Genomic DNA, 23,705 nt, shown 5'->3' on the forward strand with positions numbered 1-23,705 from the left:
ATATATTGTTAAAAAATGTAGGAAGTGTCGACAAGATGCAGCATTAAAAGTGTGAATTCATTAATTAAACACCTTAAGGAGAAGGGTCAGTTGAATGTGCTGGGAGAAATAGGTTTTGGATCGTTGGTAGGAGTAAGGGATCGACCTATTCGGAGGGAATTGTGTCGATCCTTGATGGCGCAATTTGATGTCAGACAATGTATTGCTAAGTATGGTGATTTTTCATTTCCTCTCGGGATCCCATGTGCTGCAGCCGTATTGGGGGTAGAAAATGAAGGCAAAAGTGTTGTAGAAGTCTGTAAGAGTAAGGACTGGAAAGCACTTGCCTCCAAATATGGTTTGAAGCAGAAGGTAACATATGCTGAAATTGAAGAGAAAATAAAAAGTGGATCTTACGGGGGGGATGAGCTGAAGGCCAGAGTTCTATTATACCTTGTCAGTATCTTTCTTTGTCCAACGGGTGATACGTCAACGAACAAGGAATATATGAAGCTCATTTGCGATGAAGGCTTGAAGGGTGAATTCAATTGGGCTGAATATATCCATTCGAGATTGATTGAATCAATAATCACCTTTAAAAAGGGCAGCCAGAGATACCTCAAAGGGTGCATAGCAATCTTAGAGGTAAATGAGTTGAAGAACTTTTTTGTGTTTTATATAAAATGATAGTATAGTTATTATATAAAAATATAAATTTTATTATAAATGCATGTTGCACTGTTCGATTTTTGGTTGGGCTGTGAGGCAGTGCTGGCTTATGAAAGAACCGGAGTGGCACGCATCCGTGCATGGGGGAAGGAAATGGTGGTTAGAGTGATGGTGAAGTTGAAGTTAGATAGAGCGAAGAAGCAAGAAAGGGTAATAAATGTAATTAAATAATATTAAGAATATAATCAATGTCTTAATATTGTAATTTAATTTTGAAGGTTATTGGCAAGGATGTAGAGGAGGTAGTGGAAGCAGAGGAGAAGAAAGGAGAGATGGTTGTATTGGGGGATGGCGGTGAGGGGGACGGCGGTGAGGGAAAACAGAGTAACTTCGACATTTTGATGTCTGAATTGGCTGATATCAAAAAAATCCAATTTTATATCATGCAAAGACAATCAAGAGTCGAAGAAAAACTTGATAGAGTCGAAGAGAAACTTGAGAGAGTCGAAGATACACTTGAGAGGCATAAGGGGGTAGTAGAAGGAAAAATAGATGGAGTGGTGAAAGAAGTAGAGGTGTTGAGGGGTGAAGTGGTGAAAGAAGTTGAGGTGTTAAGGGGTGATCTTAAGATGGTGACGAGTGAAAATTTTGAGGGAGTGGTGAAGGAGGTTGTGGAATTGAGGAGTGAACTTACGGGGGTGAATGGGGTGGTTGATAAATACTTGGATGAAGGAGATCAATTGAAGGGTGAAATAAAAGAGATGAAAGCTATGTAGAGAAAAAATATGATGAACTGAAAAAATATGAAGAAGAAAAGAGGGAGGATGAAGAAGAAGAGATGGAAGAAAAGAGGGAGGAGGAAGAAAAGAGGGAGGAGGAAGAATAAGAGATGGAAGAAATAAGGAGGAAGGAAGTCGATGTCATTTATACACCGGAGAGTGTTATAGCAGCAGATTTGGATTCGGAATGTCCTGCACCCCAGAAGAAAAAGCAGAAGGTAAGTTGAATAAAAGAAAACTTAATTTGATCTTTATTATGTTGTTGTGACAAAAATTTGTATGCAAAATTATAAGTTGAAAAAGCGGATATTCCAAGCGGAATTGATGACATCAAAGCTGCAATTTGTGATTATTTATGGAATAGTGAGTTAGAATCGGGGTAAGTGAAATATAATGCTTTGTGAGTGATATTTAAATATTTCATGATAACATATTAATCCTAATGATTCATACATATATTTTGTAATCTCAATGGGAAATCAATTTGCTACTGTATACGACGTTGCAACGTTGAAGCCTACGGAATGGGTTGGCAGTGTGGTAAGTAGAAAATAGAAAATGTTAAAACTTATTGAATATGTTCTGATTGTGTAATTAATTTTGTTAGGTTATTGATTTACTCGCCTGGACAGTATGCTACGATTCTCATAAGTCACTCCGGAAGATTGGCTACCTTTCATACCACTTAGCGGTGAGTTAAATTAATAAATGGAGATAAGTAGTGTTATAGACGGTAAATTAATAATGTTTGTTGCGTAATTGCAGCATCAGGCGTTGGATGCCAATAACAAAGAAAGTGTTGAGAGTATTGGTACCTTCTGGGGTCCCATATTGGATAACTATGTGAAATACACCGACTGTGAGAAGGTAAGACACCATACCAATTGTAAATGATGTTTTCGGATATAGAATGTTGAATTTTGTCAAATTGGGTGTGAAATTTGTTGCAAATCATGATCACAATAAACTACCATAATTCACATTGGTATATGTTGGTGTTGGATATGGTAGATCGTGTTGCAACAATATATGATAGTATGTTTACATCTGAAGTAGCTAAACAGAGAGTGAAGGATGCTAAGAGATTGGTATGTATGTATGTATGAAAGGACATTATGTAAATTATAATGCATAATTTTTTTGGATCATAACTTCTTCTTTTTTAATGCAAATTAAAATATTAGATTTTTATAATAAAAAACGTATTTGGGTTGAATACTGTGGATCTCTAGGAAAGTTTCCCTTGAAAATTTTCAAATTTGTGGAGCATAAGAAGAATAAGCAATTGAATGGGTATGAGATGTTATCATAAATAGAAAGCTTAATTTATGCAGGATTCATCATAATTGACATGTGTGGTTTTCAAATTTTGTAACAGACATGATTGCGGCATGTATGTGATGATGTGGATGGAATCGATCGGTTCTACAGGGGCAACTGGTGATTTTGTAACTGGAAAGAAAAATCTGTTTGTGGTAAAATTGTTAAAAGTCGTAGATTGAATGATGTAGTTTACAATACTTAACGTTCTGACAATTTGAATATAGGTTGTTGGAGAGTGGGATCGATCGCGAATATTAAACGATCTCGTAAGCCACAATCAAAATCAACGAAGACAGGAGATAACAAAAGCTACCATGAGACATAAGAATAACAAAAGGATGCAATGATGTAAATGTAGGGTTAATTTTGTATAAGATTTATAATTTTGTATACGATTTATAATTTTGTATGTGAATGTAATTATGAATGAGATGAGAAAAGTTAGCAGTAGGTTGTTGTACATGTTTCTTATACACATTAAGAGTTATGTTGATACTTACGATATATGGAGATTGTTGTATGTATTATACCAAATGTCATCATAATTGTCATCATGTGCGAGACTGAATGGTCATTCCATATTGAGGGTATGTACAATAACTACAAAATTAACTTTAAAGTAAAAGGTAAATTTACAATATGGCAAACAGGGTGCAACCATAAAGTGTCGATCCATATATAAAAAGTGTCGATCCCAGAAACATCGAAACCCATAAGTAAAATGTAATAGGTAATTTTTCAATCTAACCGGTATAAGTATACCGGTTTTATGAGAGATTAGGTGTAATATATGTATCGATACTTTTTAATTTTGTGTCGATACTATTGGTCTAGAATGAATGGCAAACAAGGTGCAACCATAAAGTGTCGATCCATATATAAAAGGTGTCGATCCCAGAAACATCGAAACCCATAAGTATAATGTAATAGGTAATTTTTCAATCTAATCGGTATAAGTATACCGGTTTTATGAGAGAATAGGTGTAATATATGTATCGCCACTTTTTAATTTTGTGTTGATACTATTGGTCCAGAATGAATGGCAAACAAGGTGCAACCATAAAGTGTCGATCCATATATAAAAAGTGTCGATCCCAAAAACATCGAAACCCATAAGTATAATGTAATAGGTAATTTTTCAATCTAACATGTATAAGTATATCGGTTTTATGAGAGAATAGGTGTAATATATGTATCGACACTTTTTAATTTTGTATCGATACTATTGGTCCAGAATGAATGGCAAACAGGGTGCAACCATAAAGTGTCGATCCATATATAAAAAGTGTCGATCCCAGAAACATCGAAACCCATAAGTATAATGTAATATGTAATTTTTCAATCTAACCGGTATAAGTATACCGGTTTTATGAGAGAATATGTGTAATATATGTATCGACACTTTTTAATTTTGTGTCGATACTAATTTAAATATCGAGTGTTTTTCCCCCGTTCATTATATATAGTATACAAACTCTAAATCGACAAACCCTAAACCTTAAGACAAGCAGGCAGAAGAGAACTCTTCCTCTCCGAAGAATACTAGCGTTATCATAACAGTGACGATCAGATATTCAGGTAAATGTATCGATATTTTATGGGTTTGATTGATTTCTATATTAGAGTTTTTTTCCTGAATGTGTTTGTGTTCCATTGTAATAGCATCCAACCAAAATGGCTCCAAAACGTCAGTGTCAGAAGCGCGGTCTTTCTCAAAGCTCTTCTCAACCACAACCTCTTTCTGAAACAAACGATTCTTCTGAGGAAATCAGGTCCTTCGAAACTCTGAACTTTAGATCTGATATGGAGAAACAAAGATGGCAGACGAGTTTTAATGTAAGGAAGATTCGTCCCGAACGTGTCATTGACTTGGGTTTCTTGTTTGATGATAAATATGCATTTAGTTTTAAATCCACATTTACATCTTGGGGTTGGCTTGAATTCCTTGGTGTAGAACCAAAATATTACCCCAACCTAGTTAGAGTCTTCTACAACAATGCTTCCTTACAGCACGAGCCTAATAAGACTAATATAATAGGAATTAATACACATGTCATGGGGAAGGATATATATATATATCTCCGGAAACTATTGCGGAGGGTTTAGGTGTAGCGAATAAAGGGGATTCAGATGAAAATGATGTAGATTGGTCTACAATTAAACGGGTTGCTAGAAATAACCCAATTCACCTAGATGTAGAGTCGAGAGTGTTTCACAAAATGCTCACATGGTATATTCGGCCTAGTGGGGGAAAACATTCAACGCTTCGAGACAGCGATTATTGGTGGATATCAAAGTATAAATCCAAATCCAAAACGGCTCCAAACATTGCTAAACTCATATTTAATACAATTGTATATATGGTCACAAAGGGAGCAACAATTTCAACTTCACTACCATATGGATGTGTCATCACCCATCTGTTGAAGAAGAAAGAAGTTGATTTTTCGCATGACGCCCCTGTTTGATTAACCCGCAAGATTGACATGTTATTTATTAAAAAACGGGATATGATTTTGTTGAAAAACTCGGTTGGAAGCGTGTCAAGGAGGTCGGATTAGATCAAGAGAGGGAGGAAATGGACCCCATTGGCCATGAAGAAGAGTAACCAATTGGAGACGCAATAATAGAAGAAGCTCCAGTTGCAGAGGATGTCACAATTAAGACCGTGATGGAATACATGGTCAATTTTCGAGAGCATATTGATTCCCTTGTGAGTGGATTGTGAGCCGATATTTCATCTTGCGTGACGAATTACGTCAACGACATCAAACGAGTTAGGTAATTCATTATTTATGTTTCTAAACATTTACACGTTCTGAACTATATTTTATTTTCTTTTAACAGATGTGGACAACCAAGTTGTCAATGAAGATGAAGATGACGATGATGATGATCCAAACAATTATATCGTGTCTGCAACGCCGCCTTCAAGAAAACTTTTAATTTTTTATCTCAATGGTGTCCTTGCCTACATCCCAAGACTTCTTGTAGGTTTTAATTCTATTCTTTTGTATCCATTATTTTAACATATAAGCGTATAACTTTAATCTCATTTTCTTCATGTTGTAGATGTTGTCCTCAGAACAGGATTATTTGAATTTATGCAATTTTGTGTCGACAATTTTATTGTTGCCCTTTGGTCTTTAAAGATGAGGTTAGAACATGTTTGGAGCAATTGAATTACTGTAGTCAAAAGCGTTAATATACATTTAAATGTTAACATTCAAACTTGATTACAATCTCAGGCATAACGTCGACCGTGTACTTGAAAAACTACCTTTATTTTCTGAGCAATTTCTATTCGTTTGGGTAAGATGAATGTCATTACAGTTTGCTGACTTTTCGTTGTCTATGATTCCTACATATTTATGTTCGACTGTTTGTGAACAGGATCAAGCAAAATGCAAAACATACGATAATGTTACCTACTATAAAGATCTCAATGATGTTTGGAACGCGTGTCCTGATTTTAACGAGCTAAATACACTTTTGGTTGATGATTCAGCGGAAAAAATGATTTATAATCCGGTAAGTTGCATTTATGCAATATGTTTTTCCAGTTGAACAGGTGTTCAGACATTGATTATTTTAGCAACTTATGTGTTTATATAGAAATACAATTATATATGTTCACATACCTTTGACGCTGCTTCCCATTCGAATGACAATGCTCTAGGTATGACACAAATTTATTCATGCTTATGCGAATTTAGTTAATTGTTAGTAAAATTGCACCTCATTAGTTTGATAATTGAAATTATTTATGTATGTCCTTAGAAAAAGGCGGAAACATACGAGAGTATTTGAAAAATTTGTTGAAGGCCCCAAATGTTCCGGACTTCGTTGGAAATAACCCTTTTTCATCGAATTAATTTCGTTTGTCGGTACATTATTTGAACATTGTTGTGTATGTATCTTTTGGTTTGATTATATTGTGTGTATATTTTCATTAATTATTCCATATTTGCTTCTATGTATACATATACATTTGAGGATTGTTGAAATATCAATACTAGTTATTAATGTATTTTACACCTGCTTGCAAATGTATCGAAACACATTATTAAAGAATTGTTTTCCATGATATCCACGACAAAGTTTTCATACTTAAAAATATTGTAACGACCCCAAAAACATTGAAACCCATAATTATAATGTAATAGGTAAATTTTCAATATACCCCAAAAAATATCAGCATAAAGTGTCGATACCTTTTCAAAAAGTGTCGATTGAAAAAACATCGGAACTCATAATTATAATGTAATAGGTAATTTTGTAATATAACCGGTTTAGATATACCGATTTTATGAGAGAATAGGTCTACAACCTATATCGACACTTTTTAATATTGTGTCACTACTTTATGTCCAGAATGGATGAAAAAAGTGTCGATACCTTTTCAAAAAGTGTCAATTGAAAAAACATCGGAACCCATAATTATAATGTAATAGGTAATTTTGTAATATAACCGGTATAGATATACCGGTTTTATGAGAGAATAGGTCTACAACCTATATCGAAACTTTTTAATATTGTGTCGCTACTTTATGTCCAGAATGGATGAAAAAAGTGTCGATACCTTTTCAAAAAGTGTCGATTGAAAAAATATCGGAACCCATAATTATAATGTAATAGGTAATTTTGTAATAAAACCGGTATAAATATACCGGTTTTATGAGAGAATAGGTCTACAACCTATATCGACACTTTTTAATATTGTGTCGCTACTTTATGTCCAGAATGGATGAAAAAAGTGTCGACACCTTTTCAAAAAGTGTCGACACCTTTTCAAAAAGTGTCGATTGAAAAAACATCGGAACCCATAATTATAATACAATAGGTAATTTTGTAATATAACCGGTATAGATATACCGGTTTTATGAGAGAATAGGTCTACAACCTATATCGACACATTTTAATATTGTGTCGCTACTTTATGTCCAGAATGGATGAAAAAAGTATCGATAACTTTTCAAAAAGTATCGATTGAAAAAACATCAAAACCCATAATTATAATGTAATAGGTAATTTTGTAATATAACCGGTATAGATATACTGGTTTTATGAGAGAATAAGTCTACAACCTATATCGACACTTTTTAATATTGTGTCGCTACTTTATGTCCATAATGGATGAAAAAAGTGTCGATACCTTTTCAAAAAGTGTCGATTAAAAAAACATCGGAACCCATAATTATAATGTAATAGGTAATTTTGTAATATAACAGGTATAAATATACCGGTTTTATGAGAGAATAGGTCTACAACCTATATCGACACTTTTTAATATTGTGTCCATACTTTTAAGTAACGCGGTTTTTCTTCCTTCATTCAATATTTATATGTACATGTTTCTTATACACAATAGAAGTCATGTTGATACTTACGATATATGGAGATCGTTGTCATTCCATTCCGTCTTCGAAAAAATCAGTTGATGTAGGCTGTATGCTTGTACTCAAACTGAGCTTGACTTGAGGACATGTTAGTTTGTTATGTCCCTCACCGTTGCAGTACCCACATCGCCTAATTTTCTTCTCGACCTTGTTCTTCGGCACTTCTTTTCGCTTGCGTTGTTTTCGTTGAGGGTCACGAACGTTGTTTACTACAATGCTCTGGTTGACTGAATCATTCAAACCAAACGAGTTTTCTAATTCTTCTATTAGTTTTTTCATCTCATCTCTTGCGATTTTGAAAGACTCGTTTGTCTTTGATGCAATGTAGCATAACCTACTTGACGTTGAACGTAGAGCAGCGAACCTTGCCATTTGCATCACTCCTGGAGACACATTCATGTCAACATAACTGGGTGCAAAAGCCTTCGCATCATTAGTCCACCTACTTTGAATCAAAGTCCTGGGCAAATGTGTAATCCAAGTGCTTCAAAATGTGAAGTTGATGGCGACACGGAAGTCCAACGGTCTCGAATTTTTTGCAGGAGCAAATTAGAGTTTTCGTATGAGAATCAAAACTAATTTCAAATTTCCTATTTTTTCTGCGTACTTTGACAAAATATAATGTTGACATTCATCTGATAAGGACTTAATTTCTGCCTCAATCCGGTACAATGTCTCCCGTATAAGTTCATCTTGGAACGCACGAAAAGATTCGCGGGTAAAAATCGCAGCGGCATGGCTTTCAAGGTCGACCAGTTTTGTGATCTGGAAGGGCTTCGTATGGGAACTTAAGTAATTTGCTTTCAACTCATTCATACGCATTCTACTAATTCCATCTTCAATTGCACGAACATCTAAATATGTCTTCTTGTGTTTCAGTGCAATCGCTAGTGAAACATTCATAGACTCGCACCTTTGTGTTGAGCGAATATTGGCAAAGAAATGACCAGATAGATATGCTTGTGCCCATAAGTGTCGTGTATTTCCCTTCTCAATCACCCATGGATGCTTTTGGACGTTGAATTCTGAAACAACCGAACGCCATTGAATATCAAATTCCTCGGTTGTCCACCAGGAAGCCATGCATTTTGAGAATGCTGCTGTAAACTTTGGGTCACCAATGTTAGCTTGTGCATTGCGAGAAAGATGCCAAGAACATAATTTGTGCTTAGCATAAGGGATAAAAGATTTGATAGCCCTCTGCATTGCCCTATCCCCATTGGTGACAACTGAAATAGGTGATTTATTCATCATGGCTTCTAAAAAATTTTGTAGCACCCACTCGAAAGATTGAGACGTCTCGTCAGCGATTATGGCAGTGGAAAACACAATTGTGTTATGGTGATGATTGACACCGACAATAGGCATAATTGGTCGACCATACAAATTATCTTTGTACGTTGTGTCGAATGCAATTACATCACCTGAAGCATGTGTAATCCGATCTCGATGTAGAATCCGACCAAATAAGATTATACAATACCCCCGATTCATCTACCGAGTATGTCATAAAAAAACCCGGGATCATCATGTTTCTTATAATCAAAGTAGGCAATAAGCGCATTCACATCCCCATCGACGATTTCCTTTGCTTTACCTCTTTGAAGTGCATTGTAGAGGTCTTTATGTGTAAATCCAACATTATGATAGCCCTCTGCCTGCTGCGTTAAATAGTTCATTACTTGTGACGTGCCAACACCGACCTCTTTCAATGTTGTTGCCTCATCAATATCAGCCTTACTTACAGCTCTATTAGAACGCATAAATGGTGTCATAGCAGGTGTGCACAATACATGATTATGTTTATGATCAGACTTACTTATAACCCACTGATCGTTTGTATTTGTTGATGTAACTAAGACTCTAGCCTTACATCCTGTTCTTGTGACTGGCGTATGAGCACGTTGACGATCAATGGTATTGACTTTTGATACTCGAAACCCTTTTTTGGAACAACAAAATTCTTGTGTCTTCACATTTCCTTTCACGTCAAGCCGTGTTGTTCCCTTACGTGCATTAAACCCATGTTCCCGTGCGAATCCCTTGTAAAAGTACCAAGCTTGATCACGTGAACAGAAGAGCTGACCAACCAATCTGTCAGATTCATCAACATTATGTACTTCATGGCATTCCTCGGTTGGCTTAACATTGTCTACATCAGTATGATCCATGGCAAAAATTTTGTTGTGCAAGTTCAGTGGTCTCGGAGTTGATGGAGATGTAAGCAAAGGTTCATTTTGAACATGTTTCAGTCGTGCTGCTTTCAATAGGATGTGGTATTGGTAATGGTAGTTAAAGGGTGGGTACATCATTAAATTCGCAGTACATATTTAGGTATGTACAATAACTAACTAAATATGTGTCAATACATTTTCTACAAGTATCGACCCAAAAAACATCAAAACCAATAATTATAATGTAATAGGTAAATTAACATATCAGGTAAATTTTACCTTTTTTCATAATGTTACCTGATATGTTGAAAGTATTGATTCTTTTTATAAAAAGGATTGATACTTTACAATATAATAAGTAAAAATATATTATTATTAAATTAAAAACAATAAACATATATATTACATATTTATTATTATCTTTGGTTAATATTGTTAAATTTAAATTTTAAATAATATTTTATAAAATATCAAAACAATCAAATAATTTTTTGTGTAAATGAAATTATTAAATTAATATTGTAGGTGGAAAACATGAAACACTATTTAAAAATGATTGAAACATAAATTACATAACTTTAAAAAAAACATCGATCCTTTTTATAAAAAGTATGGAGACTTTCAACATATTAGGTAAATGTTACTTTTTTTAAAAGAGAAGAAGTTATAGCGCCAATAAAGTGTCGATACTTTATAAAAATATATCGATCCATAACAATATAACAGGTAAAAATATGACAAAACCGGTCTCGAAATGATAAAACAGGTAAAGCGCTACCGGTTATGTTGAAAGTGTCGATAATTTATTATACGTATCGACATTTTTGGAATTTAAAAGAGAATAAGTTATAGCGCCAATAAAGTGTCGATACTTTATAAAAATGTATCGATCCATAACAATATAACATGTAAAAATATGACAAAATCGGTCTATAAATGACAAAAGGTGAAAGCATATAGTGTCGATACATTTATAAAAAGTATCGATCTAAAAAATATCGAAACCGATAATTATAATGTAATAGGTAAATTTGCAATGTTACCGGTATAAATATATCGGTTTACTTATAAAATAGGTCAATATAAGCGCTACCTATTACATTATATAAGCGTTACCTAATATGTTATTGTACTTGATAATATTTCCGGTTAAATACATATTTTATTATATAAGCGCTATCTATTACATTATATAAGCGCTATCTATTACATTATATAAGCGTTACCTAATATGTTATTGTACTTAATAATATTTCCGGTTAAATAATATAACATAACCGGTCTAAATTTTAACCGGTCACTTGTTTAACCGGTCACGCCGTATATTAGCCGTTTTTTAGGCGCCGCACAGCAGAACTACCCATGAATCCTTCAACACATTTCAGATGATAATCTATGTGCACGCGTGTAAAAGCAATACTAATTAGATGAAGAGTGTGGGTAAAAGGTACCTACAAACAATATCACAACAGAGAATGCCAACCGTGGTAACTGCAAAATAGATACTGAAGAAGCCTCTTGCTCCTCTCCACCGGCGCCAACTCCTAATTGTAGAAAATAATATTATTACTAGTTCATATAGGTCAATGGTATTCTATTTCACTGTCGTAAAACCATAAGGCTAAACTGGGTGATTTCGGTTGTTGCAGAAACTATTAGCACAACCACCAGGAGAATGTATCTTTTACAGATTTCAAAATCCTAGAATCATTGTCGAAATATAACATGATGTCAATGGGGGGAAGGCTTTTAAACTAACTCAAGAACCAGGAAAAACTTGCATTACCTATGGTGCCAATGCCAGCTAATGTAATCCCCAACCAGTCAATAACATTCATGACTTCTTGTAAATAGAAGTGCGATAAGATCGAAAGAATGGCGAGCCCGCAGTCGGATACCGGTTGAATGATGGATACCTGAACAACACTTCGTAGTCAAAAATATAAAGAATACACAAATTTTACACTATCAATCCCTTTGTAGCCAAACATTGGTCACGCTACAAAGAAACAACAAATTTGGTCTATTGCAAAATTAAAGAAAATCAAATTCACCGGATCCATAGATAACTCTCTCAGCATCAACAAGGCACCGGATATATCGATCAGAAACCCAATCGCCCATGATTTATTAACAGCATATGCTCTTAAACAGAGGAGAGCCCCTTACACCTACTGTTTTGTTGGGTTTTAAATGTCCCATATTGCATGCTAAAAAATCAATTAACAATAATCCACTCAAACCTCAGAACAAGAATGAAAACACTGAGAAACTCCAGATTTTCAAGAAAGAACACAGAGCCAAATCTACGAACGAAAACCACAGAGAAAAAAAATAAAAGAAGAAAGAACACAAAGGATAGAAAAGGGGAACCTGGGACAAAGATTTCTGAGTGGATCCAGTCTTTGGATCGGTCAATTTTTCGGTGTGGAGCAAGGGACGAGAGAACGAATTGTTTTCGGTGTGGAGCAAGGGAGTTGCAGAACGATGGAAAACGACTTACCCTTTTCCAAACGGTAGGTCATTTTACCATGTTTTCCTTTAAGTTTTCCGTTGACAGGAAAACAAAATACGTTGACCTCTTATTTTACGAGAACCAAACACGAGAAAACGGGAAAAATATTTTCCGTAAAATGTTTTACCCCATCCAAACAGACAATTACTGTTATTGAATCCTCACGTGGTTTCTGCTAAAGTTCAAATTCTTCGTTTTCATCAAACAAAATGTCGGGATGGACAGCAGCAGCGCTAACATTGAGAGGCCTTTGCAACTTCCGACGGTCCAAGACTTCGACTTCTAGCAAAAAAGTTGAACTGACAGGTTGATGATCGGAGAGTCTTAATTCTGCTCGCTGGTATCTAAGTTGTTTTATGCCTTTCCCTGACCAGAGTATTCGATCACACCTATCAAGAGAATGAATGCACATTATAAGTAATTGATGTGGAACTTTCTGAAAAATCAGTGGCATTGTGTCAGAAATGTTTTACAAAATTTATTACTTACTACGCCGGAGACCTCTTCTCCTCCCCTTCTCTAGGGATCTCACCGGCATATATATCCGAGTCAATTTCATACTTGTAGGTGGGAGGAAAGTTTATTACCCCTTCTTTCCATCCATCAAATACATGTCGACAACTGAGTTCATTATGAAGCTGTGGAACAGAGTTGAAGCCATTAACTTTTGTTATTAAAAAGTTTGTATGCTAAGGTAAAACAAGATCACTGTGATACTCACTTGTTCATTGTTGATTAGTTCATCTCAGCGCTTTAAAGCAACAAGCTCTCTCGTCTCGGCATCCAACATATTGAGACGGTAATTTAAATCGCCGAACCAAAATATTTGACTGTTAAGAAAAGCAGCCATTTACAAATCCTCACCCATCAAAGCTACTCAATAATCCGGCAATGATCAGTAAGCTACTCATGAGATGGAATTGTTAGGGGTTATTCTGTGTCAAGGGTGGATGAGAAACGGGTACGCCGTATAATTTCATACACATCGGAGTTATGTTTTTGTTCAGCTCTAATTTTATGATCTGATGTCAGATGAGAACACACAAAGAACAGCCTTCATTGAAAAAGTGTCATGCTAAGGGGTAATTAATGAGTTGAGCAGCTTGTAAGCAGCTCGAACTCGATTCAGTCAAAGTTCGAGAAAAATTCAATTCGATTTTGAGCTCGACTCAAGATCTTAACAAGTTTATTCGAGCAAAATCTAAATCAACTCAATAAATTCACGAGAAATTAGTTAATTTTTTTATAAAGTATTTTCAACAGTTATCTTAAAAAAATTATTTCATTCAAAAAAATATTAATTTACTAATAGATAATGAAAAAGATGATGAATTGCTAATCTATTAATTTTCTAATAAACAACACAAAAATATTAAATTATTAAATAGTATTTTACTCCACTAAAAAATCAAATCATATTTATTATTTTAATGTATTTATGGATTGTTACTTTGGAGTTTAGACTTTAAAATTATTTCATACACTCTTTTGATAATATTTTTAATTAAATTTATTAATTTATGTTTATATTAAGCTTTGTATAGTATTAGTAGATTTTACCTATAATTAAGAAATAAGGTAAAAATTTTGGTGAGTTTAACGAGCAACGAGTCGAGCAACAAGTTTTTTTAACGAGCACGAGTCGAGCAAAAATTTAATGAGCTTAACTTACAACGAGTCAAGTTGAGCAACAAAATTTTTTAACGAGCATTGTCAAACTCGTGATCGACTCGCTCGATAAACACCCCTAGCTCATGCCAACAGAAACTGATCCCTGCACAGGCGCAATCGATAAAAATACCTTCTGCAGCACATCAAAACTTGGAGGGCATTGATTCATCAAATCTAGAACTCGTAAATTTGACTCGTATCTGATTATTCGAACAGATCCGAATATGATGACCTAAATTGATTTGAAACTCGAAATAACCCGAATCAAACCGAAACCGACCAGAATTTTAGTTGGACCGAAATCAAGCCTAACCAAAGCAACCACGAATTTAGTTTATTCATATCTAATTCAAACCGAACTTCGACCTGATTTTATCCCGATAATTGAATCTAAGTGAATGAATAATTTATTATTATTATTATTATTATTATTATTAAATAGTAAAATGATGTATGTTTTATTCACATTTTTTATTATAGTTAACCACCATTTTTAGTAATAGTTTAATGGTTTAATATATTCATTCCTCAATTAAAAGATTATCTCTAGACTGTGACAATATATTTTCACATAAAATTCTTGAATTATAAGTAACAAAGAGTTGCATCCAAAGTTATGACGACAAAGAGTGACACGGTTGACCTAAAAATTTAAAGGTTGACCGGAAAATTTAAAGGTTGACTCGAATTAAAATCGACCCGAATTGAACCCAAAATCTAATGATTGACCTGAACCGAAACCAATCAATTCGATATTGACCCCGACCCGAAGCTAACCGATATGATATTAATCCGACTCGAAAAGCAACCAATCCGATTTTGACTCGACCGGAACTGAATTTTCATTGACCCGAATTAAACTACATCAAATGATGTAAGATCCACCAACAAAAGGAAATACTCACCCGATAATGTAAATATCTGTTGGATCATCGGTGCAAAGCCTATCGTCGATCTCGAGATCCTCGGATGGAAGTCTTCCAGCAACATTCCAAGTGCCTATTGTCACCCTATAGGCAACCACAATATGTTTGAATAAGAATTAAAACCCACACACCTTAAGGGTTACAATTTAAGCATGAACATCTTGCAGGCAAACTACAGTGAATATAAGGTTCAACGGTGAAAGAACAAATGGGAATTTTCAGTTGAAACCCAGAAAGCTATTTACCTTTGTCGTAACCGGTTTTTGTCCGGGCACGAAAAATTTATTTGGCGGGAAAATTGATGTGAATAAATGGTTTTGAAAATAATTTGAGAGTCGCCATCGGCCTTTTGGGTCAGGTAGGTCGAATACCTAAAAATTATTTTTTTTAAAAGAGTTTTAAAAAAACATCAATTAAAAAATGATCTGATCTGCGTTTATAACCAAAAATTCGTTCTTTTTAATAATAAAAAGGGATTCGTGTCGGTTACGTTTAGGGAAGGATTAGCACCCTTACAACGCCCAAAATTGGTACTTTTTAATTATAAATTGTCTCTATCATTAAAAATTTAAAAATTTAAAATATATTTAATTCATAATTATGTTATTTTAAATAATTTAGAGAAAATATGTTAATATGTATAAATTATTTATTTATTTAGAAATATCAGAAAAGGGCTTCTAGGTGCTTTAAGACAGCTCTTTTCTTCGATATTAATAAATAAATAACTAAAAAAAACATTTTTTAAAAAAAATAATTAATTTATAATTTATAAAAAAACAAGATAATTATTTATTTAAGAATATCAGAAAAGAACTTCTAGGTGTTTTAAGACAGTTCTTTTCTTCGATATTAATAAATAAATATTAAAAATATAATAATTTTTCATAAAAATGATTTAGATAAATTATAATTTTATAATATTTAATATAAATATATTTATAAGATTAAGATAATAATAAAATAATAATTAAAGCCATAATTAAAATATAAAAGTGATAACAAAATAATATTGTAATTAAATAATGATCAAAATAAAAGAAATTAAAATTATAAAACTAAATATAAAGTATCAAAAATAAAGATAATAATTTGAAATATTATGAAAGATAATGGTTAATAGTGTAATTTAACCTAATTAATTAATACGGGATTAAAATAAAAAATACTAAACTATAAGGGACTAAATTTGATATTTACCTAAATATATTATTTAATACTGGTAAGGACTAAAATGGGTATTTACCCTAAATATTATATAAGCAGGCAAGGATTAAATTATAAATTAAATAAAATTATAAAACCGAATTGAAATGATTAAAAATCAATTTCAGTGACCAAATTGCAAAGTTATAAATATAGAGGGTTGCGGTCATGTGATATGTTGCTCCCGAATCAATGATCTATATATCTGCAAATTTTTTTCTACCTTCCACGGTGGTTGACGCTTCACAACATAGAGCATCTCCATCATCTGAAGTGTTTGCGGTATTGCCTTGTGGGTTGGAGTTTTTATTTAGACTCCAACAATCCTTCTTCAAGTGACCCTTCTTTCCACAATTGTAGCACTTTAAATTCTTTTTGCTCCTCGACTTCGATCTACCATGTTTGTGACTGCTGCTTTGGCCACGTTCTGTTGATCTCCCTCTCATCGTTGTCATCGTTGTCAATGCTTCTGCTTGTTGCAGATTTACTTGTCTGTCTTCCTTGTTTTTGCGCCGATTTTCTTCTTGTAGAACAGCAGCTACAACGTCATCGAAGACTAGACTGGTGACATTACTGTTTGTCAAGTTGATGATGAGTTGATCATACGAATCAGGTAGACTTTGAAGTAGAAGTTCAGCACGTTCTTGTTCTCCTATTTTACAGCTTAAGGATGTAAGCTGAGAAAATAAAGTGTTCAGTGTATTTAAGTGCTCCGTCACTGAAGTAGATTCTGGCATACGGAGAGTGTACAATTTTCTCTTAAGGAAAATTTTATTGTGCAGCGATGTGGCCTCGTACAATTTGGTGAGATGATCTCATATCTCCTTAGTTATCTTCTTCTCTTCGATGCTTGACAATACTTCATCTGCTAATGCTATATGAAAGTTTGCCATAACATTCCCGTCCATTTCGATCCATTTGTTGTCATCTATGAAATCCACCGGTCTTTCACTGATAGCTGCTAGACAACCGTCTTTCCTTAGGATGGCCTTCATCTTCAATTTCCACAATGAGAAATTTCTCCCATTGAATTTTTCATTATCAAATTCCGTTGTCATAGCTTCTTTTACGGATAGCTCCCACTATTTCACTATCGTGAATAGTTCTCTGGAACCTTCAAAGAATGGGTAATAACTTCTTACTTTCTTATGTTGGAGGATCCACCTTTTGGTGGCAACCACAAAGACAATAAGCAGATACTACACGCTCTAATCTGGCTCGAATACCAATTGTTGCGGAAGACGGCTATCGGATAGAGCAAAATCGCAACTGATAATTTGAGAAAATAAAAATGAAGATAAAGAAAACACAAAATTTACGTGGAAAACCCCTAAATAATATAGGGTAAAAACCACGGGCAACGGTAGAAGAATTTCACTATGAGAAAATAGGAATTACAACCTCTCTCGATCTACTAAGGAGAAAACAATGATAATTCTCTCTTGATAAAAAGGAGAAAACAACTCTCAAGAAACTTTCTTAATTCTCTCTAGTATTGGAAGAAAGCTAGAATGCTTTGGGATGGTTTTGAAGCTAAATGAATTAGGGTATTTATAGTTGAAGCTTAAGGACTAATTTGTAAATACCCTAAATTACAATGACTAAATATACAATTATACCATTGCTAATTTTCAACAATTAGCCAACCCTTTTAAAATTTTGTTTTTCGGTGGATTTTAAATCCACTTTTCGGTGGATTAATTCTACCTTTCGGTGGATTTTCAACACATGGCGGATAATAATTCATTTTTACTCCCTGTAATCCGTCCTGATGAAAAGAGCTTACAAGCTTCTCAGGATCAGTTCCAAGGTTCTTGGCAATCAGCTTAATGAGATGAATCTTAACCTTATTTAATTCAATCAAGTACTTATCGAAGGCTGATCTGAAAACAGCACAAGTTGATCAGAAAATTCATGGTATACACTGATGAAGTTGAAGGATTATTACCTGAATGAAGGGGGATTGGTCGGCCAGAATCTCATGTTTCTTGTGGAAACAGGCAGGCCCGAAAGGAAGAGCATGTCGCCCCAATCAAGCTTCTGGTCTTCTGAAACAACGAAGGATTGACCATAGCCTTCGATGTGATTGGGAATCAGTGCATAAGCCATCTTCTCCTCCAATGGCAAGTTGAAGAACTCTTGTATATCCATCTTCATTTTCTCAATCACTTCATCTTCTACCCCATGATTCATCAACTGTTTCACCCGTCAAATAAAAATGAACTCTATGTCCATTTAGGGTTTCAAAAAAAGTTAGCGTTCATTCAGTAATGTGTTTAGATTAGGTACCTGGAAGAAACCCCAGTATTTGCAAGCCAAATGGAGTTTTTTCTGTTCATCAACATCATCATCTAGTTTACTCATGTCAATTACAGGAATCTGCAGGGATTCATCAACAGAAACTACATCGAATTCAACCTCTGGCCTGATGTATCTGGGTGGAATGTTCTTGAGGTTCTTGGATGCAAGAGATTGGACATTCTCAACAGGTAAATAACCGATCGGAACTAAGCTCTGCACCTTTGTTTCCATTTCCGTAAAGCTGTCTCAAATTCTGATCTGAGAATATTTTGATGTCTATTTATAGCAATATCACGTTGATGCGTTAGGTGATTTCTTAAAGGGTCTTTTGATGCCTCTTGGGATCAGATCTTTGGAAATCTATAATGGACCCTCCATTAATGCCAATGATAGCAAGGAATAACTATTAATGCATTCAAGTGTCTCTTCTACAGGTTGCCATGGACTCTCAATCATCATCTACAAGTCTCTTGGGAGCAAGTTTTAGCATGTCCCTCAACTATACCTTCTACAAGCAGATCTAGAGTGGTCCTAATCGGGACGGACGTATGATTTTATATTAAAGAGGTGAAATTCTTAAATTTTAGGAGTGGTCCTAATCGGGACGGACGTATGATTTTATATTAAAGAGGTGGAATTCTTAAATTTTAGGGGAGCAAGCTTATAAAATTCTAAGAGACGAAAATATATTATAAATAAAAAATAAAAAAATTTAAAATAAATGATAATTTAAAAATTTTATGGTAACTGCCTCCAGCCATCCCCTCAATCTATCCCTCCAGCCAAAGCAATTCCTGTTGCTGCAGGTTCTTTGCCCTCACAATCGTCAGCCCCTACAATCTGCCTCTACCTTGCCACTTGATGCCTCTCATCCTTCTTATTTAAGACCATCTTCCCCCTCAGTTCATTCAATTGATACTTGTGCTCGAACAAAATCACTTAAACCCAAAGTTTATACAGTACCCCCAGGCCCCAACATCCTCTTACCTTTTTGTCCACCTTCAGAAATCGAACCAGCTTCATACTCTAAGGCTGCTAAAAGGAGAAGTGCCAGGATCCTATGAGCCTAAGACAGATATGTACAAAGCCCATTGCGATAATAACACAATATTGAAACTTGTTCCTTGTCTTTTGGATGCGAATATGGTTGGTAGTAAATTTTGATTATCTGATCTGGTACAACAGTCTCACCTCAGAAGCATGGAATTCTTATACGAGACTTGCAAAGGAAAGTGACATATGAGACGCATATAGCATAATCCTATATAATCTATGATGTAGTGTATGTTAGTGGTAGTTTTAAGTATTAATTAAGTTCCTATATATTTGTTCAGTTGTGAATTAGATCGACGATGTCACATTGATTGATCGAAACAACGTCTAATTCGAAATCAGATAAAATCATATATTTGTAATCAAAGGTACACTAATAGAGGCTTAAATACAATCAATGCGTATATAGAAGAAGTTTACGAAAAAAATTGGTCTAAATTATTTTGATACACTCTCATCATGTAACTAAGATCTCCATAATTCATGTTTTGTTTGCTTTAGCTTTTATTCATAATTTTCTGATACATCAAATAGATGTAAAGACAATTTTTTTTAATTATGAATCAGATAAAGATATTTACTTATCAACCTCTACGATTTTTGAAAAGAAAATGTCCATATAACACTCATTATATGGTTATACACTAATTAAGACCATCATAATCCATAATAGTTACTTATTTCGATAAGTATAGTTTGATCATTATAGCAATTACAAGGACCATATGGAAAAGTACCTCTCAGATCATATGACTAAAGGAGAGAAGGTTGAAATTTATGATCTTCATAAGCACATAAAATTGAGATATGACTAAGTACAATGACCAAAGTCATATATCTTTTATATTCAAAGAATTATTAAGGTACATGCATTGAATTTTAGTAGGTACATTGAAGAAACATTGATATTCAATTTTTAAGGGTTAATCTCCCAAGACTAATGCATCACATGAAATTGTTCCATGAACTTGTGTGGTTCATGTGACGAAGATTAGGGTATGTGCATTGACACTATGATAGATTTTGTCTTATGAAAGTACAATGTAATTAGCCCTTGATTGCTCTCTCCAGTTAAACCAAGTTTGAAAAGATCTTTAAGTTTCTAAGAATTCAAACTTAGTCCAATGAATCTATTTAAATATAGATTTCACCAAAGATAGACATTTTATTCAAGAGCTGGTAAACTTAACCAAGATTTTGAACTAGAGCTTCATTTTATTTACCATAAATTTGCCATCAAGTTTGCTGCCCATTTTCAGTTTCAGGAATTCCTCACGTGATACAGTCTTAAACAGTGGTTTGTTCGTCTTAACAAGATCTGGCAAATGACCAATAGGGGTACCAATATTTGGATTGTGAAACGATGCAATTGAAAGACGCTCTTTCTCCGGATTAATCACCACTCTATGTTCTATGCTTTTATAATCTGCATTTACATAATATCTCTTCGCTTAGAGGCACATTACAGATACAATCCATCAAGTCTAAAAGTGTATGTAACTTCAAAAAGGCATAACGTGAAAAATATCGGGTTCGAGCATGATGTCTGGAGGGATATTTGAGCATTCATTATCAAATGATTGAGTCTTTTGAACAAATGATGTCTTATAATCACCCTCGTATCAATAATAAAAAGATATTTTAACTCTCAAAGTATTTTGACTAACGGTCAACGCATATCGTTAATGTGAGATTGTCACTTGTTCAAAGGAATAACATGGCATATGTCACGTGACACATGTCATGTGTTGATAGTGATGATGTGACATTGTCACATACTAAAAGTGATGACATTATATAAATCATATGTCAAAATATTAACCCTTAATCAACTAATAATTTTCATCGAACCATAGGTCATTTTATTCTAAAATAAAATATTAAGGCCCAAGTGCTAAAAAAATTAGGAATATTTTTTGGCATTATGAACTTCAAATATGGAGTATTTGTTATATTACCTCCATCATGTCTCCAGTATTGATGATCAATGCGACTGGGACGGGTTTAACAGGCACCCATTTCTCGTTTCGCTTGATTTGTAATCCTTCATTCACTTGAAGAAACAGTGTTAAGCCTGTGGCGTCTGAGTGTGGTGCTACACCGTAGACCTTGCTTGCCTCCGCACATGGTGGATAATAATTCATTCTCCGTCCTCAAAAGAGCTTAAAGGCGTCTCAGGATCAGTTCCAAGGTTCTTGGCAATCAGCTTAATAACATGAATCTTAACCTTATTTAACTCCATCAAGTACTTATCGAAGGTTGATCTGAAAACAGCACAAGTTTATCAGACAATTCATGGTATATACCGTATTATAGTGATGAAGTTGAAGGATCATTACCTGAATGAAGGGGGATTGGTCGGCCAGAATCTCATGTTTCTTATGGACACAGGTAGGGGTGATTAATGAGTTGAGTAGCTCGTGAATAACTCAAACTCGACTCGGTCAAAGCTCGATAAAAATTCGACTCGGTCAAAGCTCGATAAAAACTCGACTCGGGATGACTCGACTCGAGACCTTAACGAGTTGATTCAAGTAAAGTCCAACTAGACTCGATAAGTTCGCGAGTAGCTCGTTAATTTTTTTATATAATTATTTCATTCAAAAAATACTAATTTACTAATAGATAATAGAAAATATGATAAATTACTAATATATTAATTTTCTAATAAACAATAAAAAATTTATTAATTAGTATTTTACTACACTCAAAAAACAAACCATATTTATTATTTTAATGTATTTATGGATTGTTACTTTGGAGTTTAGAGTTTAAAATTATTTCTTACACTCTTTTGATAATATGTTTGGTTAAATTTATTAATTTATGTTTATATTAAGCACTGTATAGTATTAATAGGAGTTTAGAGTTTAAAATTATTTCTTACACTCTTTTGATAATATGTTTGGTTAAATTTATTAATTTATGTTTATATTAAGCACTGTATAGTATTAATAGATTTTACTTATAATTAAGAAAATAAGGTAAAATTTTCGGTGAACTTAACGCGCATCGAGTTTAACGAGAAATGAGTCGAGCAACAAGTTTTTTAACAAGCACGAGTTGAGCAAAAAATTAACGAGCTTAACGAGCAACGAGTTGAGTCGAGAAACAAATTTTTTTAACGAGCACGAGTCGAACACTGTCCAACTTGCGATCGACTCGCTCGATAAGCACCCTTAGACACAGGCACGCCTAAAAGGAAGAGCATGTCGCCCCAATCAAGCTTCTGGTCTTCTGAAACAACGAAGCCTTGACCATAGCCTTCGATGTGATTAGGTATCTATGCATAAGTCGTCTTCTCCTCCAAAGGCAAGTTGAAGAACTCTTGTGTGTCCATCTTCATTTTCTCAATCACTTCATCTTCTACCCCATGATTCATTAGCTGTTTCACCCATCCATAAAAGTTAACTAGGTAAAAATAAACAATAAAAGTACTGTTCATTCAGCAATGTGTTTAGAGTAGGTACCTGGAAGAAACCCCAGTCTTTGCAAGCCAAATGAAGTTTTTACTGTCCATCATCATCATCTAGATTGCTCATGTCAATTACAGGAATCTGCAGGGATTCATCAACAGAAACTACATCTAATTCAATCTGTGGTCTGATGTATCTGGATGGAATGTTCTTGAGGTTCTTGGATGCAAGAGCTTGGACATTCTCAACAGGTAAAGAACCAATCGGAACTAAGCTATGCACCTTTGTTTCCAT

The 23,705-nt window shown here is 34.2% G+C and overlaps 1 protein-coding gene, 1 long non-coding RNA gene and 1 pseudogene across 2 annotated transcripts; all 3 read right to left on the reverse strand.

Moving 5' to 3' along the window:
• Positions 1-11,774: 11,774 nt before the first annotated feature.
• On the reverse strand, positions 11,775-12,863 carry LOC120193647. The gene is made up of 3 exons (XR_005522871.1): positions 12,697-12,863; positions 12,110-12,239; positions 11,775-11,867 (listed from the first exon to the last, which is right to left on the reverse strand). It is a non-coding gene; the product is annotated as an uncharacterized LOC120193647 (long non-coding RNA).
• A 2,547-nt stretch (positions 12,864-15,410) lies between these two features.
• Positions 15,411-19,173, reverse strand: LOC120193601 (S-norcoclaurine synthase 1-like). Its single transcript, XM_039196063.1, has 5 exons — positions 18,931-19,173; positions 18,590-18,837; positions 18,428-18,524; positions 15,579-15,607; positions 15,411-15,519 (listed from the first exon to the last, which is right to left on the reverse strand). Exons 1-5 carry the CDS (start codon positions 19,171-19,173, stop codon positions 15,411-15,413), a joined length of 726 nt encoding a protein of 241 aa, XP_039051994.1.
• A 2,024-nt stretch (positions 19,174-21,197) lies between these two features.
• LOC120193602 lies at positions 21,198-23,705 on the reverse strand (annotated as a pseudogene).

This window comes from Hibiscus syriacus, unplaced genomic scaffold (assembly GCF_006381635.1).
Source record: "Hibiscus syriacus cultivar Baekdansim isolate YM2019G1 unplaced genomic scaffold, ASM638163v2 tig00116996_pilon, whole genome shotgun sequence".
In the NCBI taxonomy this organism is placed as follows: domain Eukaryota; kingdom Viridiplantae; phylum Streptophyta; class Magnoliopsida; order Malvales; family Malvaceae; genus Hibiscus; species Hibiscus syriacus.